This window comes from Conger conger, chromosome 8 (assembly GCF_963514075.1).
Source record: "Conger conger chromosome 8, fConCon1.1, whole genome shotgun sequence".
In the NCBI taxonomy this organism is placed as follows: Eukaryota; Metazoa; Chordata; class Actinopteri; order Anguilliformes; family Congridae; genus Conger; species Conger conger.
The window spans coordinates 45,217,893-45,236,127 of NC_083767.1; the positions used below are offsets into that span (position 1 = coordinate 45,217,893).

At 45.2% G+C, this 18,235-nt stretch overlaps 1 protein-coding gene across 1 annotated transcript in view; it reads left to right on the plus strand.

The window, feature by feature from the left end:
* col7a1l (collagen type VII alpha 1-like) overlaps positions 1–18,235 on the plus strand; it is an 88,500-nt gene that overhangs the window by 6,985 nt on the left and 63,280 nt on the right. Inside the window, exons 3-15 of the mRNA XM_061252619.1 lie at positions 3,867–4,047; positions 4,779–4,938; positions 6,166–6,259; positions 7,309–7,482; positions 8,121–8,284; positions 9,892–10,021; positions 10,507–10,623; positions 10,903–11,058; positions 12,737–12,853; positions 13,747–13,893; positions 15,330–15,449; positions 16,753–16,911; positions 17,345–17,464. Coding sequence (XP_061108603.1) covers positions 3,867–4,047; positions 4,779–4,938; positions 6,166–6,259; positions 7,309–7,482; positions 8,121–8,284; positions 9,892–10,021; positions 10,507–10,623; positions 10,903–11,058; positions 12,737–12,853; positions 13,747–13,893; positions 15,330–15,449; positions 16,753–16,911; positions 17,345–17,464 — 1,839 coding nt within the window. The remainder of the gene's footprint in view (positions 1–3,866; positions 4,048–4,778; positions 4,939–6,165; positions 6,260–7,308; positions 7,483–8,120; positions 8,285–9,891; positions 10,022–10,506; positions 10,624–10,902; positions 11,059–12,736; positions 12,854–13,746; positions 13,894–15,329; positions 15,450–16,752; positions 16,912–17,344; positions 17,465–18,235) is intronic.

Genomic DNA, 18,235 nt, shown 5'->3' on the forward strand with positions numbered 1-18,235 from the left:
AATGTTGTTGATACCTTTAGTCATTACATCATCACAATTAATAGATAACAAAGTATTTAGATGTTGAAGTGGGGCTTCATCCTATCTTATCCTTTCTGTGACGCATCTTTCAGGCGTGAGACAACGCTTTACGGTTATGGTTTGATTGCATGGAGCTTTCAACATCGGCTTGCGTGTTTGAATGCGCTTGCAACTCGTGTATAAAATCAGGTTGGAGCCTGGATATTCAATTTTCCAGTGCTGGTTAAGTTAAGGTCGCTCAGCTAACTGACTTCTCCTCCCACTCGCCATCTTAAGCCAGTTTAATTATCCCTTGGAACCTCCTATAACACTGTTAGTGCTGGTCAGATACAGAGGGGAGAGATAATACGATACACCGTAGAGAGCTGGATAGGAGGCGTTATCTCTGCTGAACCCAGTGATATTATTATATGTATTGTATACTGTATGTATGAGACATTGTGGCTCTATTTGTGTTCTGGTTGCTATGTCCTACAGTATCATTGTTTGGCACGTGGTTATGATATTGTGTGATATTGTGTGATTAAGCCCTTCAGTGGATGAAATGTGAACACAATGCCAATGCCACTGTTCATTATGAGATCTCAGCTGTACCTTTGTACCACATCACCGAAGCTTGCTCTCTTCTTCCTGATTTCATGCATGAATACCATGAGAATTATTTAAGACAATGAAAATACTGATCGACTATGGCGACACATTTGAGTCTCTATCACTCTGTCTCTCTCTCTCTCACACACGCATTCACACACAGACAGACACGTGCACATGCACACACACACACACACACACACACACACAGAGTCACAGACACACGCACATGCACACACAGACACATGCACACACACACCCGCACACACACATATGCGTACACGCACACACACATACGGTATGAAATAGTGGTCTCAACTGTTCTTACGCAGCTGCTTTCATTCTGTAACCTGGTTTATGTTACTCAGCTGTTCGTGCACAATGCACACTTCACGCCAGCCGATCTGTGGCGGAGCAGTTTGTGTATGCCGAAGGCACGCGGATCGCCCCGCCCCGCGGATCTGAACCGCGTGACCTTGGAAACCCGTCAGACCGCGTGTCAGATGGAGCCGTGACATTCAGGTGCATGCTGAAAAGCTGCTGCCTCTGCTGAGGAAGAGAGCCAGGCGCAAAAAGCCATTTAAAACCACCCCACGTCCCCCGGCCCGTCTCACACAGGGCCTGCGTCCAGGAGCCGGGGAGGTGAGCGGAGCAGAGCAGAGCGAGGGAGAGAGAGGGAGAGAAATAGAGAGCTGGGGAAAGCAGACAAACAGAAAGGAGAGAGAGGGAGGGATGAGAGAGAAAGTGCTAGAGGAATGCTATGAGATGAAGGGAGAGGGGAGGAGAGAGAGAGCGAGGAAAGCTAGGAGAGGGCAGAGAGAGACACAGAGAAAGGGACAGAGAGACAGATAGAGTGAGAGAGTGATAGAGATAGAGAGAGAGCAAGAGAGAGTGAGACAGAGACAGAGAGAGAGACAGAGAGAGAGAGGCAATGTTAAGAGAGCATGGGTGAGGGCAGAGAGAGTGAGAGAGAGATGAGAGGAGATACAGAGACAGAGAGAGGGGAGAGGAGAGCAAGAGAGAGAGTGAGAGAGAGAGAATGCTAGGGGGGCAAGGAGATGGCAGAGAGAGACAGACTGAGGGAAACAGAGAGAGAGCGAGTGAGAGAGAGTGTGAGAGAGCGAGAGAGACAGAGAGAGACAGAGTGAGAGGGCGAGAGACAGAGAGAGAGTGAGAGAGAGTGCTAGGAGAGGCGAGGAGAGGTGTGCATTAAGCTCTTGCTGTATATCAGGCCTGCTCCATCCTGGGCCGGCAGCCAGAAGAGAGGAGAGGATGGAGTCTCTCACACTCCCCCAGCTATTCATCACTGCAGAGCCCATTAACTGCCCTTTAACTCCAGCACACCAGTGTAATCAATGGTGTTTCTCCCTCCCCCTCTCCATTCAGTCTGCATAGGGGAGACTCATTTATGAGTGTGTGTGCGTGCATGTGTGTATGTGAGAGAGAGGATGTGCTTGTGTGTTCATGAGCATGTGTGTGTGTGTGTGTGTGCATGAGAGAGTGTGTATGTGTGTATGAACATCTGTGTGCATGTGTGTGAGTGTGTATGTGAGTGCATGTCTGTGCATGAGAGTATGCTGTGCATGTGTGTGTCTAAGAGTTTGTGTGCGTGTGTGTAATACTGTGTATGTATACATATGTGTGAAGAGAGAGAGAGTGAGAGAGCAACAGCATTTATGAGTGTGTTAAATAAGCGGGAGACTCATTTATGAGTGTGTGTGCATATGTGTGCATGAGAGTATGCTGTGGATGTGTGTATCGAAGAGTTTGTGTGCATGTGTGTGTGTATGAGAGTTTGTGTGTATGTGTGTATAATACTGTGTATGTATATGTGTGAAGAGAGAGAGAGAGAGAGAGAGAGAGAGAGAGAGTCTCATTTATGTGTGTGTGTGTGTGTGTGTGTGTGTGTGTGTGTGTGTGCGCATGATGGTCAGACAGAAAGTGAATGCGCTTGTCTGTTTGTGAGCATCTGAAAGAGCATGCCTGTGAGCGTGAAGTGGATGTTTGCGTTGGGATATTTATCTCCTCATTCAAAGCGATCCTCATCAGTGCATTGTGCCCTGAAGCTGTAGGGATTCAGCGCGGTGAATATTGATGGTCTGCTTCCCCCGTCCTGATCGCTCCGCTTGTGTTCCATTAAACATTCATACTCACACTGAGGCAGGCTGGCTGTGGCACTGCCCATGTGCCCAATGAGAGCGCAACCTCTGTTTCTCACGGTGTTACACTGCCCCCTGCTGTGACTGTCTGACCTGCTCCTCACCACGAGTGTGCCAACAATGACCTGCCGCCTGGTCAGTAAGTACCTATCTGAGTACTGAGGAAGAAAGTGATTAAAATGGCGTTTATTCAATCAATCTGACAAGCCTGCCTCCCTGAATGGCAATGTTCTTTCACAATAAACCAGCCTGAATCTGTCAATAATGTTCTGCCCCAGACTGTGAAAGAAGACAAATACGTGCTCCTGTGTCCAGTTTGTACCTTGTAGTGGTTGTTTCAGCTTTTCATATATTTTGCATTGTTACAGGAAAGATGTGTTTGCTATCCTGGTCATGTTCTCTATATGCATAGTGTGTAGCACTTCAGAGGAAGTGCTGATGGGTGACATTAAACCCTTTGACGTTCCATCAAGTTAGCTGGACTTTGATGTTCATTTCTTCAGGTTTTCATGGCAACCGTCAATTACTTTTCAGCTCCTCTATCCATAAAACTTTTTAAAAACGTTTTATTTTAAATAACTTTTACATTAACCATGCCGAAAAAAAAACTTTTAATGCCTGATGCATTTCACAATCATGGCGAGCCTGGGATAATGAATATTATTTATCTGATAGTTTATACACGGCAGCACGGATGCACTCACAGCAAGGAGGTCCTGGGATTGGTCGGCCGGGGCCTCTCTGTGTGGAGTTTGCATGTTCTCCCCGTGTTTGCGTGGGTTTCCTCTGGGTACTCCGGTTTCCTCCCACAGTCCAAAGACATGCAGGTTAGGCTGATTGGAGAGTCTAAATTGCCCATAGGTATGAGTGTGTGAGTGAATGGTGTGTGTGCCCTGCGATGGACTGGCGACCTGTCCAGGGTGTATTCCTGCCTTTCGCCCAATGTATGCTGGGATAGGCTCCAGCCCCCCTGCGACCCTGTTCAGGTTAAGAGTGTTCGGATAATGAATTAATTAATGAATGATAGTTTATACAGTTTACTGAATTTAGTTTTTGAGTGGTGTAACCTTGAGCTGGGGTTTTTGTCCCTCCCAGAATGCCGTAGTGCCATAGCTGCAGACATCGTATTCCTGGTGGACGAGTCCTGGAGCATGGGTCCCATCAACTTCCAGCTGGTGAAGGAGTTCATTACTGACATCATCAAATCTTTCCAAGACAACGCCGTGGGCGAGGAGGGCATCCGCTTTGGAGTCACCGTCTACAGCGACGGCCCCAGGTGTGACTGCGTCGCGCGAGAGGCTCCGTCTTCCAGGGTCAGGGGTCACAACTGCAGCTTTAGGCAGTGATTGAGGTGATATTGTTCTTTGGCCAAAACAGTTATTGAGAGATTTTCACCGCTGGCCTGAACAGGAAGCAGGGCTCCCAGGGGCCCTTTGAAGTCATGAAAGTACTTCCTATTGGTTGTGGAAAATTCAGGGCTTTGGTATTTGTTGATTTACTTGAAGGTGCTTGAATTTCTATTTGTGCTTTAAAAATTCCCTTTACATAATTCAGATAATAAGGAATACATTACATTACATTACATTATTGGCTTTTGGCAGACTCTCTTATCCAGAGTGACGTACAGTTGTGTTGACTAAGCAGGAGACAATCCTCCCCTGGAGCAATGCAGGACTAAGGGCCTTGCTCAAGGGCCCAACGGCTGTGCGGATCTTATTGTGGCTACACTGGGATTAGAACCACCAACCTTGTGTGTCACAGTCATTTACCTTCACCACTACACTACAGGCCACCCCTAATAATAAGGAATAAGGAATAAGGTTCCTTATTATCTGAATTAAACTTTTGTCAAACTTTTTAAACTCTTTTTGAAAGTCCTTGAATTTTGTATTATGTGTGTTTGTCACAATGAGGTCACAGTGATTGCACCCGGGGAGATTTCACACTTCTCTTGGGCGTCCCTGGCTGTGTCGGACACCGCTCTTTTCCCCCTGCCTCTTTCCACAGGATGAGAATAGCGCTGACGGACTACGCCACCATGGAGGAGATCCTGAGGGCCGTGCGGGACCTCCCCTACGAGGGGGGGAGCAGTAAGACCGGAGAGGCGCTGGAGTTCCTGGTGGAGTCCGCCTTCAGCTCTGCCATCGTCCGAGATGAAGCCCCTAAGGTACGTCACAGTGGATTGTGCCAGGGAGAAGAACGGGGGGAAGACTGCTTCCCTCAGAAGGGCTGTGTCCTATAGTCCAGTCCCTCGACACAGTAAAATGTACAGTGTTTATTTAACTCTAACATAAGTTAATTCAACTCTGTACATGTTAATTAATTGCGGCCACATTTACACCATATTTACACTGTAAGCATTGACTTTACACTGAATATTTTACTGTGTAGAAGGACAGGGTCTTATAGAAGGGAAGGACTGTGCCTAACAATAGGACTATACCTTATTGGACACATAAGATATCACAAAGACCTGACTCCAAACTGTCTGACTAGCCATAGTCATTATCATGCTACTGAGCTGTCTCGAAATACCATATTGCCCCCTACTGGTCAGACCAGAGCAGACTGGTTTCTGTAACTGATTTCGATTCTGACCATCTCTTCACCCATACATTCAAAAGCACCTGACTAGTCACTGAGATGTGGAAAGGAGGAATTGTTTTTTATATTGGATTTCACTTATGTCAGACTGATTGAAAATGAAGTATAATAGATATCCAGCACATATATTAATGCACTCGTTGTTTTGCTATGACCACGTTCAGAGTCACTGATTGCTTCTGTGGAATGGTAATGCCCCTGATTTATCACGACTGCATAAGCTCATGAACATTATGCTATTCTGTACTTCCTGAAGATAAATATATAGGCCTACAGTAGCCTACCTGTAATTTGGACATGAGAGAAAGTATACATTAAAGCTATATTTTTAAATAAAATTGATCACTTACTGAAACAGGCTTTATTTATAGCTCAAACGATCTCACGAAGTTCTTCACAGCAGACAGAGGAGACAAAAAAAAAAAAAAAAAAAAATCCCAATTAAGCCCTTTTGGGAAAATTAATATTTTTACCTGGAAATACTTCGTGTGTCCAGCTGTGTATTCTTCCATACACCCTGTCTATGAAGGGACAGCATTGTAGTATAATAGTTTGAGAACTGGGCTTGTAATTGAAGGTTGTAGGATCAAGCTGCAACCCAGTGTGCCAGAACGCCTGAATTACCTGCCTCATTAAATATCTAACCACAGTGTGCAAACATGAAATCTGAGCATTATGCTCTGGATAAGAACATTTGCTAAATGTTACATACTCTTAACTATTATACAATATTGGAGTTAGTTACTTGTCGCTAGCTGCGTGTCACCGTTGTGTTGCTGTATATTTTCAGATCGCTGTATTGATAACCGACGGGAGGTCGTCTGATGCGATTGACGGACCAGCGCAGGCTGTGACGGATAGCGGGATCTCTCTGTATGCAGTAGGTATGTTCCTGTTCCCCAGCACCCATCCCCCACACAAGCCTCTCTGAGTGCCACTGAATGCAAATAAAATGCATACTGTACAGTTAGCATGTTAGCGTATATGCATCCTGTACAGCCCAGTTAGCATGCTATCATGTGTGTATATTGTACAGCCCAGTTCGCATGTTAACGTATGTACATAGGCTTCTGTACATCCAAGTTACCATGTGAGTGTATGTACAGTAATATGTACAGTAATGTATAGTTACTGTATATATCCTAGTTAGCATGTTATCGTTTGTAGCTACATAGTTAATGTCTATCCCAGTTAGCACATGAGCGTATGTACATACTACTTCCCAGTTAGCATGTGCATGTAATGTATGTACACAGTTACTGTATATCTCAGTTAGCAAGTGAGCATATATGTACTGTGCCTAGGTAACTGTGTATACCAGTTAGCATGTGAGCGTATGTGTATACTGTACATCCCTGTTAGCATGTGTATACTGCACATCCCAGTTGTGAGCATACTGTATGTATGAGCATGCGAGTGTGTACATGCATGTGTGTATGTGCATCTAAGTGTTTGTGTGCACATATGCATTATACTATATATTCTGTCAGTGTGCACGCAAGTGTGTCTGTGCGTGTGAGAGATATGAAATCTCTTATTCTGTTGTCCCAGAGCGCTGAAATAATTACAGCTCATTAGCCATTCGCTGGTTAATTGCGGTAATTTTTCATCACGATTTTTCCACTGCACTTTTGACATCGAAGTCCGGTTCGTTATTAATCAGCCCCCGCAAACCCGTCGTAAATCTTGTCTGCTTAAACTGCGTGTGACGCATCTTTGGACGGCCAAACACAGGAGCGTTTAACACACAACTCCCTGTCTCATCACTCACTTCTGACACTGTCTGTATGGCTGAGCTGCGCACCAGACACTCAAGGATGTGTTGAGTATAGTATTCATCATATAACAGCTCGAAGTCTGTAACACTGCTAGCAGAAAAGTGGAGCTGTGTATGTCCATACTAGGTGAACTGAAGTGCTGTTTTTTGACAAAGGGGTCAGAGATGTGGACCAAGAAGAGCTGAGGAAGATTGTGACTGCACCGTATGAGGAGCACTTGCTGCTGAGCTCAGATTTCGCTTACCTCGACAACCTGCTGATGAAGATCTCCCGCCGAATCTGCTTCACCGCTTCCGAGCCCCCCCGCCCTGTCAAAAAGCCTGAGCCTGGTGAGCTTCACTGGCTACATCCTATATGGTGACATCCACCAATCGCCTCCAACACTGTCCACCAATCATACTCTTACACACGATCTCCAACAACATCTACCAATCACACACTGACAGTCTTCAACGCTGTCCACCAATCACACACTGACACACAGTCTCAAACGACATCCACCAATCACACACTGACAGTCTTCAATGCTGTCCACCAATCACACACTGACACAACGTCAACAACATCCATCAATTAATTACACACTTTACTGACTTATCCTCACTCGTTACATCCAGTATACTGTACACGCACTAAAAAGTCCTTGTCAACATCCACCTCTAAAACATGTATGCTGTACATCTTTAGCAATAACACACACTGACAAATCCTCAACAATAACATACCTCAAATGCTATTGCCTGTAATAGTTCCTGTACAGTAGGGATCCTCAAATCACAGTCCTGGAGGGCCAAGAATTGCTGGTCTTCCATCCTCCCTTTACCCGGGAGTCAGATGTGAAGACAGTCTGGCCAATCAGTAGCACTGATAACTGTTCAGTTAATTATCCAGGAGAAAAGAAAACCAGGGCCGGATTTGGATTGTAGGGCCAGATTTGATGATCCTGTGTGTGTTGTTCTGGCTGCAGTGCCCGAACGGATCATTGGGCCCAGGGACGTCACGGTCAGTGAGCTGGAGTACAGCTCCCTGCGCCTCACCTGGACCCCTGCCACGGGGGATGTGACGGGCTACCGGCTACTGGTCACCCCCATCTCCCCCAAGGGCTATCTGGACTCAGCTGAGCAGAGACAGGTAAGAGGACGTAACGGTCACTGGGTCTTCTGGGGATGTGGGCTGGCACATTGAGGGGGATGTGCTCTGACGGGGGTGTTAGTGTTAGCGACGAACACCAGGTGTCACACTACAAAAACCAAAGAAGAAATCAATCTCAAACATGAGCATTATATTTAGACTTTAAATCTTATTTCTATTACTTTTTTGCTAAATAAGACAAAAAATATTGCTAACAGTTTGATTCCTTTCGAGATTTGCCAATCGGGTAAGACAATTTCACTTCAGTGTACAGCTTAATATTTTCTACTGAGATTTGAAGATTTGAAGTTTTATTAGAAGACTAAAATACTTCTGAAGACTTCTGCAGTGCAGGGCTGGGCAGTTCCAGGGAGGTCCATAGAGCCATGTGTTTCCAGAATGCGGGAGCGCAATGGGGAGTGTGAGCTTTAGAAGAGTGACCTTGGCTGTGTGCGTGTGTGCTAAGCCCAGTGAATAGCAACAAGCTATTGTTGTACCTGTCCTGCTGTGGGCCTGCTGTCTTCTCCAGCTCGTCCCCGAGGAACGCGTCAGGCTCCACGCTGTCTGAACGTGAAAGTGTGCGCCGCGCAATATGCTCGTTGTGCTGCCCTTCTCACCCGAGGGTTCTGGGTTCAAATCCCAGCGCGGGCATGGGAGAGGTGCGACCGACACGCCGTACGGTAGCTCGTTAGCTCCGGTGCGAACGCAGCTGTATCGGCGGGTAACAGATGGCGGGAGGCTTTGTTAGTCGCCCCGCATAACATCACAGCAGCGTAATGCGGAGTGTCGGCTTCAGCGCCGGTGTGAAAAATAAAAGGATTAATCCAGGCGGACGGAGTGTGTTGTTGTTGCGCTCGTCGACGTTGTTATAGCACACCGCCGTCGGGCAGAGACCGTTCTTGGCGAGCTTGTTTCGTTTGGGTGTGCTCGGGGAGTGTGCGGTGCAGTTTGGTGCCCCCTCCCTGCCTGTGGCGTGATTCGGAGGTTGAGGGGCCTGGGGGGGGGAGGGGTCACTCCCACTCGAGGGATGTGAAGGAGGTGTGAAGGAGGTGGGCAGGGTGCCCAACACCCCCGCCAGTTTGGAAAGCCATACGGTGGGTCCAGGTTAACATGGCTCTCCCGGGCACACTGGTCACTTCTGAACCATATGGCAGGTTTTCATTAACTTTGGAGTCAGGAAGAGAGATTCAAACTGGCACTGTAATTACAGAAAGTGCTGAGGTCACCGGAACTGCCCCCAAACTCGGCACAGAGCCACTGCTGTGTGTGTGTGTGTGTGTGTGTGTGTGTGTGTGTGTGTGTGTGTTCGTGCATGTGTGTGTGTGAGAGAGAGAGAGAGAGAGTGAGTGGGAGAGTTCTCCGAAGAAAGTCTGTCCTATAGGATTTAGGACTGGAAACAGCAAGCACATACTGTATTTTAATGTTATTTAATGAATGCCAATGCTCCTAATTTAATGGTTAAATATAAGTTTATTTATTCTCTAGAATTCAGACTGCCAGTCTTTCTAATTCCCTTGTGTCTGTGTGACAAAGGGGAGTAATGGTTTCTGAGGGAGTTAACCTCTGACCCCTGACCTCTGTTTCTCTCCTGATGGCTGTTATGACAGATTGACCTGAAGGGCGATGTGAGCTCTGTGCTGGTGACAGACCTGACGCCGAGCACGGAGTACTCCTTCAGCACCTACGCCATCTACCCTGACCTTATCGGGGACTCAGCCACTGTCACCGCACGGACAAGTGTGTACCACACACACACACACACACACACGCGCGCGCGCAAACACGCACACATGCTCGCACACACACACACATACACACACACACACACACACATGCTCGCACACACACACACACACACACACACACACACACACCCGCATGCAGACATACCCACACACATACGCACACACATGCACACACACACCCCCACACACACCGCAAACACACACACACATACCCACTCATACACACACACGCGCTCGCACACACACATACACACACACACCCACACCCACACCCACACATACACACACACATGCGCTCGCACACACATGGACACACAGACCCACACCCGCACACATGCACACACGTGCCATGCACACACATGCAGACATACTAACATTCCGCCACACAGAAATGTTCAGCCTGATTGTATTGCCATTAATGTAATGTGTGTGTGTCTGTGTGTGTGTGTTTGTGTGTTGTGTGTGTGACCATTGCAGCTCCCGTGCCCCCTGTTGCCAATTTCCGTGTGATTGAGGAGGGCCTCTTCAGCCTGCGTTTGGCGTGGACAGCACCTCTAAAGAGAATTAATGGATACAAAATCTTTATTCCTCGGTGTACGTATGAAATTATGGTTGTAACAGAACCACAGTGCACTATATCTGTTCATTCATTCAACGACACCTGCAGTATAAGAAAATGATTTATATTAGATAGGCTGTGTTTATTTTAAATTTTTTAACACTGAACCATTTGAACATTATTTTGCATTTATCAGGTAAGTTTGAGCATGGTAACTGCAGCATCAGGAGTGCTGTTTCAGTTTGTGGTGGTTTCAGTGATGTTGGGCTTTTGTGATGAAGATGTCAGTTCACAGTTGTGATGTTGTTCTCCAGCGAACAGACCAGGGTTGACCTACGAGCAGGTGCTGGGTGGCGATGTCTCTACCCACTTCATCGAAAATCTGGAACAGGACAAGAAGTACACCATCAGTATCTATGCTGTCTACCCACAGGGCCCCAGTGAAACCATAACCATCATGGGCAGAACACGTAAGTGTCTTCTGTCATCAAGACCAATACTGAACATTCTCTGTGGTTCAGTTTACGGCCTTAGTTATGTATGCATTAACTGTGGAGGTGGAAAATCCAGATTCTGAAAATAAAAAGTCTCCCCAGTATCGTGTTTCACTTGCCTGGATTTGCTAATTAGCACAATTCTTTAGTCAGGAGGTAGGAATAATTTGTGAATTAGTTCATGGTTGGAAAAAAACACATGGCAGGACTTTAACTATCTAACCCCATCTTTTCCACCTCTGTTACTGGGTTGAAAAAGGCAACATGTTTATGAATTATCCTTGTTTGGGAGGTATAAGAGTCATGAATCAATGCCACTGTATGTCCTTCTATGTGTGTGTGTGTGTGTTTTTGCATGTAGTCCTGTCTTTACACTAAATGACCCTGTATCACAAATATTTACGTTCCTATTTTCAGAAATGTGCACCCTCCATTTTCCCTGAATACAGGCTACAAATTTCATTATATACATTTTTTTATATTATTTGAACTGTGATCGTCCTACGTGAAATAGGCCGAGGGCTGATACTTTGAGTGCAATAATGTCTGTATCGTGATCATTGCAGGTGTATCTTGATTTGTCCACAAGGTGGCAGGATTTCATTAAAGTCGATTCTGTTCTCTCACTGTACGTTGAGATACTATTCCCCGTGAAAATGCATAAATACTCAGATTTTGAGCTTTTCCTTTATGTGATAATTTCACTGCTTATCCCAATCGCTTGTGTTATAGCGGCATTTCTTCCTAGACCCTAATGGTGTAATAGTTAAATAGGGTGACCATATCTTCTGAATTTCAAAAAACGCGGACAGGGCGGGCAGACGTTTATGAACATTATATTCACATTTGTTTGGTTTATATTTTGTTAATGGAACGAAGAAAACCAGACACTTTTAGTAATTTTGAAATCCCACTGGAAATCAGATATGTCCAAAAAAAAGAAGTCTGGTCAGCCTAAGTGAAACCACAGGCTAACTCATCTGTTGGCTTTATGTCAGTTACAGTAAAACATGATAGTTTGGCTGTTGTCAGCATGTCACAGTTATTTGGCCGTGTCTGTGTGTCAGTTAAAACATGCTAATTTGGCTGTTGCCAGTGTCAGTTACGACATGCAGTAATTTATTTCCTGTCTGAAATTTGCTAATTTGGCTGTAGCCAGTGTGAAATAGTTAAAACATGTTAATTTGGCTGATGCATGTGTGTCATAGTTAAAACATGCTAATTTAGCTGTTATCAGTATGTCACAGTTATTTGGCTGTGTCTGTGTGTCAGTTAAAATGTGCTAATTTGGCTGTTGTCTGTATTTCACAGTTAAAACATGCTAATTGGCTTTTGCCAGTGGATCACAGTTAAAACACAGTAACTTGGCAGTTGACTTTGTGTCACAGTTAAAACATGCTCACTTGGCTGTTGTATGTTTGCCACAGTTAAAATATGTGCTAATGTTTCTGTTCTCTGTGTGTCACAGTTAAATCACACACTAATTTGGCTGTTTTCTCTGTGTCAGTTAAAATGTGATAATTTGGCTGTTGTCTGTGTGTCAGTTAAAATGTCATAATTTGGCTGTTGTCTGTGTGTGACAGTGTAACGTCCCTTATTTCTGGTGCTATCTGTTTGCCCCACCGTGAGTCCTCTCTTTCCCTGTGTGCTGCAGTGAAACTGCTTCCTGTGAAGGATATCCTGGTTCAGAATGCCACTACAGACACCGTGCAGGCCCGATGGCAGGCAGTCAAGGGGGCCACCGGGTATCGCCTCACCTGGTCCTCCTCAGGTACGCCATGAGCCAATGACCTCCTGTTGGGGCCAAAGTCTCCATCACACTGGGTGTGTGACATCAAACCGATACTGTTTTAGTCACCATCACACTGAGTGTGTGACATGAAACCGAGACTGTTTTAGTCACCGTCACACTGAGTGTGTGACATGAAACCGAGACAGTTTTTGCCACCGTCACACTGAGTGTGTGACATGAAACCGATACTGTTTTAGTCACCGTCACACTGAGTGTGTGACATGAAACCGAGACTGTTTTAGTCACCGTCACACTGAGTGTGTGACATGAAACCGAGACTGTTTTAGTCACCGTCACACTGAGTGTGTGACATGAAACCGATACTGTTTTAGTCACCATCACACTGAGTGTGTGACATGAAACTGAGACTGTTTTTGTCACCGTCACACTGAGTGTGTGACATGAAACCGAGACTGCTTTGGCATCTGTCTTATAGAAAGATCGGAACATGGTGTCTCTCTTCCGCAGAGAGACCATGAAAAACATTATGGGAATTTTTAGAGAAATTAACAGAAAACAGTTGACCATCAGTGAGATAATCCTTGGTTTTTGATTTAGATTTTTGAGTGTAAAACCAGAAGTAGCATTAAACTGAAATAAGTTAAAATTAATAAAATACAAATAAAAACAGAATGCTTGCTAAGAATTAGCCAGAGCATCCAGTGTTGCTAAAGAATATTGTGTGGTATTTGCAAAAAAACCAACAGTGACATAAAGTAAGGTTAAATCAAATTGACATATTTTTAGGGACATATTTCAATACTTCAGGGTTCTGAACAAACTTCTTACCCAAAGAATTAATATATAAGGGACTTCATGCCAAAGTTTTATTGCCTGCTTTTCTTGATGAACAATGTCTTTTTTATTTGTAGAGGGACACATCGAGAACGTGAACTTGGGTGAGGCGTACAGCTTCTACATGATCCAAGGTCTCCACCCTGGTACAGAGTACACTGTGAATATCAACCCCATCTTTGTGGACATCGAGGGCCCTGTCACTACGGTGACAGCCAAAACATGTGAGTGTCCACAGAAAAAACTGCACAGCACTCTGACAGCATATGGGGGCTGGAGTCTATCCCAGCATGCATCGCTGGGCACACACATAATTTACACTCACTCACACCCAGGATAATTTACACTCTCAATTTAGCCTAACCTAAGTACCTGGTGGAAACCCATGCAGAGAACATGCAGACTCCACACAGAGAGGTGCTATTTGCAGCGTAGGGATAGAGTCTGTCCTGCTAATCACGTCCTCATGTCTGGATAGAGGCTTATTCATACTCCCTTTTTGTACGAAAATTGATTCGTCCATTTCAAACGTAGCAGTCACTGGCCACATACTTCCATGCATCCTTTATATTGGCATGGATATTAAGCAATGCATCCACTAGAGGGCACCATCAAAATTTTCTAAATGATAACAGCAAACATGGCGATGGTGGAGGAGGTTGTAAAAATGTACCTCTTAAGAAAGACGCAAAAGCGGAGGCTTGTAGGCGGCGGTGGTCTGTGAGGCCATTAAATACATTATTTTCACTAATATCCGTGAAGTTCCGCCGTTCGTCATTCCTATGGTCGTGTCTCGCTTGAACTATTGGCTACACTGCCCCCACGATTTCCGGTGGTCCCCATTGTCTATTCTCAACATTAAATCTTCTGCATGTCTTAAGCGCTAATGCTAGTGATAGTCTGTATAAAACTTTGATTGCCGAAAAGAACTTTGGCTCCATTGGTGGTGAGTCATTTGACGAGCATTGGAGAGCGCTGGACTCTGTACTGTGTAATGGCCTCTGCACAGCTGGACTGTTGATGTGCGTTGTTACGAGCTGGAAAATTAGCTGCAGTGGAATTGACTGCAGTAAAATGATTGTGTTAATGAAAGACAATGATGCCTCAATATAGAAATGGTGTTGTGATTTATGATGTCCCTGACCATGGCCTAACATTGACGGCTCATGTCATGACGTCTTTCCAGGTGAGAAATTGCTTGCCGTTAATGCCCAAAATAACAGGCAGGTGTGGGGTGATGTAGGTCAGTGTCCAATAATATCTTTTTTCAGAGGGGCGTGTTTGTCTGTTTATATCTCTTTTTCTTATTGAATTCGATCAGGTGTGACAGTGTGACAGATGACCTCACCATCTGTGTCCAATCAAAGTCAAAGTCACCTTAAAGTATCTTAATCAGCCACTGATAATAAGTTAATCAGTCTGACTGCAATAACACATCATTAACATCCTCTGTGTGTCTCAGTGGAGAGAACGTTGGAGCATTGGTCTGTGTGTGTGGACAGATGTGACAGTATGTACTATTGTGTTTTCCCTATCTGTGTGTCTGCAGATAGGTGTGACTGATGCAGTAAAGTGTCTTTAGATAGTGTGATGTTTAGGTTCTCATTAATTAATGCTCTCTCTCCCTCTCTCTCTTTCTTTCTCTTTCTCTCTCTCTCAGTGGAGAATAGTGCAGTGCAGACTCTGAAGTCCTCTGGTGTTAGCACCAACAGTGCACTAATATCCTGGAACTCAGTCCCAGGGGCTACAGGATACAGGCTGGCTTGGGGCCCCACTCCAGGTAAACCTTCCTGTACTGTATACCCCTCATAACACTACATACAGACAACTTGCACACCTGTCCCACCCCCAATCTGAGCGATTCCAGGGGCCTGTATCACCAAGAAGGTTTGCTGAGTCCTTCCAAAGTCTGGAACATGGTCTGAAGTGAAAAGTGCTGTTCTGGGTTTTACTCAGTGCAGTTATCCAGCTAACCCAGTAATGCTGCCTTGTGATAGCCACCCCCTGTCCTCCTAGAAGCAGTAATGGCTTACATGCTGAATTAAAGGCACCAGCAGGTAGCTACACTAACCTGCTCCTGTGACTCAGTCTGCCAGCCCTTGGGAGTGCCATATCCATCCCTGACTGGAATACATTCTCAAAGCACAGCCAGTAGAGGTGTAATCATGGACCCAAGCAGAGGCTTTACCTGTTCCCCAACCGGGTGCCTACTGAAGATACGGCCACTCAGCCTGTCAGTCACGGGCTGGGCTGTGGTGGGAGCTTTGTAGCCCCCCCCCTCTTGACCATGATTCCAGTGACTCATTCAGAGGGGGGTCACAGCCAGAGCTACAGGGATATTGGGGGGAAGGGGGTGTTGATGTTTGAAGTCACTTCAGAGTTTTCTTGGGGTGTGTAGGGCCTTTGAATGTGTGAATGACAATGGCAGTGTTGCTTTTCAAAAGAAACGTCAATAAATACGGATGTGTTGTCTTTTTTTTTACTTAGGAGGGTCATTTCTATTCCACAAAGTTGGTAGATACCACAGATGCAATATGCATGTCCGGGAGCTGCAATTGATTGGGACGAGATGAAAGAATAGGGGAAATCAATTCAGTCTGTCTCTTTTGATTTCATGGTCATTAGGATTACTATTAGGATTAGTTTACCTTTTGCAAGTTTTTTCTTTAAGTTAAGTTTAATTTGGTGTGACTGTATATAAAAAGAGTTGACGTAAGGATGACTTAAGAGAAACAGCAAGCAATTGCAGAAACTGAACTGTGGCTGTTTGATGAAATTAATGAGCAAATGTGACCATTACATTGGTCTGGTGAGTATGTAAAATGTAAAATGAATGTGCAAGCTAGGAATGATGCAATATGATGTTCAATGTATTGATGCAGGTCAATACAAGTAAAATATTACGTGACATGGTTTTTTTGAAGAATATATCAGTGATTTGTGAGAATTCTCTTAGTGATTTGAGAATGAGGGGTACTGAGGAAAGTGCCGTGGTCAGTGATTGGTCAGCAAGCTTGGTTCAGGCTGGCGGATGGTTATTGGGCGCCGGAATTAAGTGCAGGCTCTTGCGTTGGTCCTGACAGAGTTTACGGGGAGGGACCGTCCCCGCCAAATGGCTCTGAATGAGAGCACCACGGTGTACCTGCTGAAGAACCTGGCCCACGACACGGAGTACGTGCTGTCCCTCTACGTGCTGTTCGGTAGCTTAGTGGGTCCCGGGATCACTGCTACTGTCCGCACATGTGAGTATGGGTCTCCTCACCACCCTGAAACCTGCCCTACCCATCTACCCTTCACTCACCTGAGCAACACTCACCCTGATCTATCTACTCATTTCACCTCTTTCCTATCCAAACACCTCACATTCGATTACCCCAGGCTTGCCCATTCTTCAGCTACCCCGTGGTTACGCTAACACAGCTGTCAGTACCCCAAACAACTCTTGCTATGTTTGTAGCCTCAAAGTTTATATTTACAGTGAAGTCCGTAAGTATTTGGACACAATTTGAAAGGGCTGTGTTTACTACACGATTCACTCAAACATAAGTGCAGCCTGTCAAATTTAATTGGCATTCACATCCATATCAAGTGCACTGTGTAGTGCAGTGCTTTATAATTCTGTCACTGTCTAAATACTTATGGACCTCACTGTATGTTTTTTCCCCTTCATGTCAGCGCCTCTGGGATATGTGTCCAACTTCAAGATAACATCCGTCAGCAGCACCTCCATCACAGTGGAGTGGAGTCCCATTGTGGGTGCCACAGAGTACAAACTCACCTGGATGTCTGATAAAGGTACACTCACCTACACTAGAATACTTACCTGTGCATTTACCTCTGTACTTACCTGTACACAACTGATGACATCCAGTATACAAGCTCAACTGAAAGCTGAAACAGTCACTTGTATTGTCACCTGTACTGAAACTGATCGCAAATATAACTGCACTGACACTGAGTGTAAACTGACATACAGAGTCACCTAGCACAGCTCACTTTTCACATACTTTTCCGGGAAATCTAAATAAAGTGGAAATTGTGAACCGAGAATCCTGTCAGTATTGTGTTTTAAATGTTACTGTAACATGGAACTTATTATTAAAACGTGCACAATTATGAAATTAAATGGTAAATGCCTGGCATTTATATAGCTCCTTTATCCAAAGCGCTGTACAATTGATGCTTCTCATTCGCCCATTCACACACACACACTCACACATCAACGGCGATTGGCTGCCATGCAAGGCACCAACCTGCTCGTCAGGAGCAATTGGGGGTTAGGCGTATTGCTCAGGGACGTGTCGACACACCCAGGGCGGGATCGAACCGGCAAACCTCCTACTGCCAGATGACTGCTCTTACCTCCTGAGCCATGTCGCCCCCAAATTGTGTTGTTAGGCATGAACGTTTGTCTTCGCTCCAGAAACAGGAATTCAATTAATTATAGTGTTCTACAAATGTGCTTCATCCCATTGTTTCTGTATCAGCAGCATCTGAAACAACAGTCTGATATGTTATTTTTATATAGCTTTTAAAGTTTTAAATTGTAATCCTGACTATTCTTGT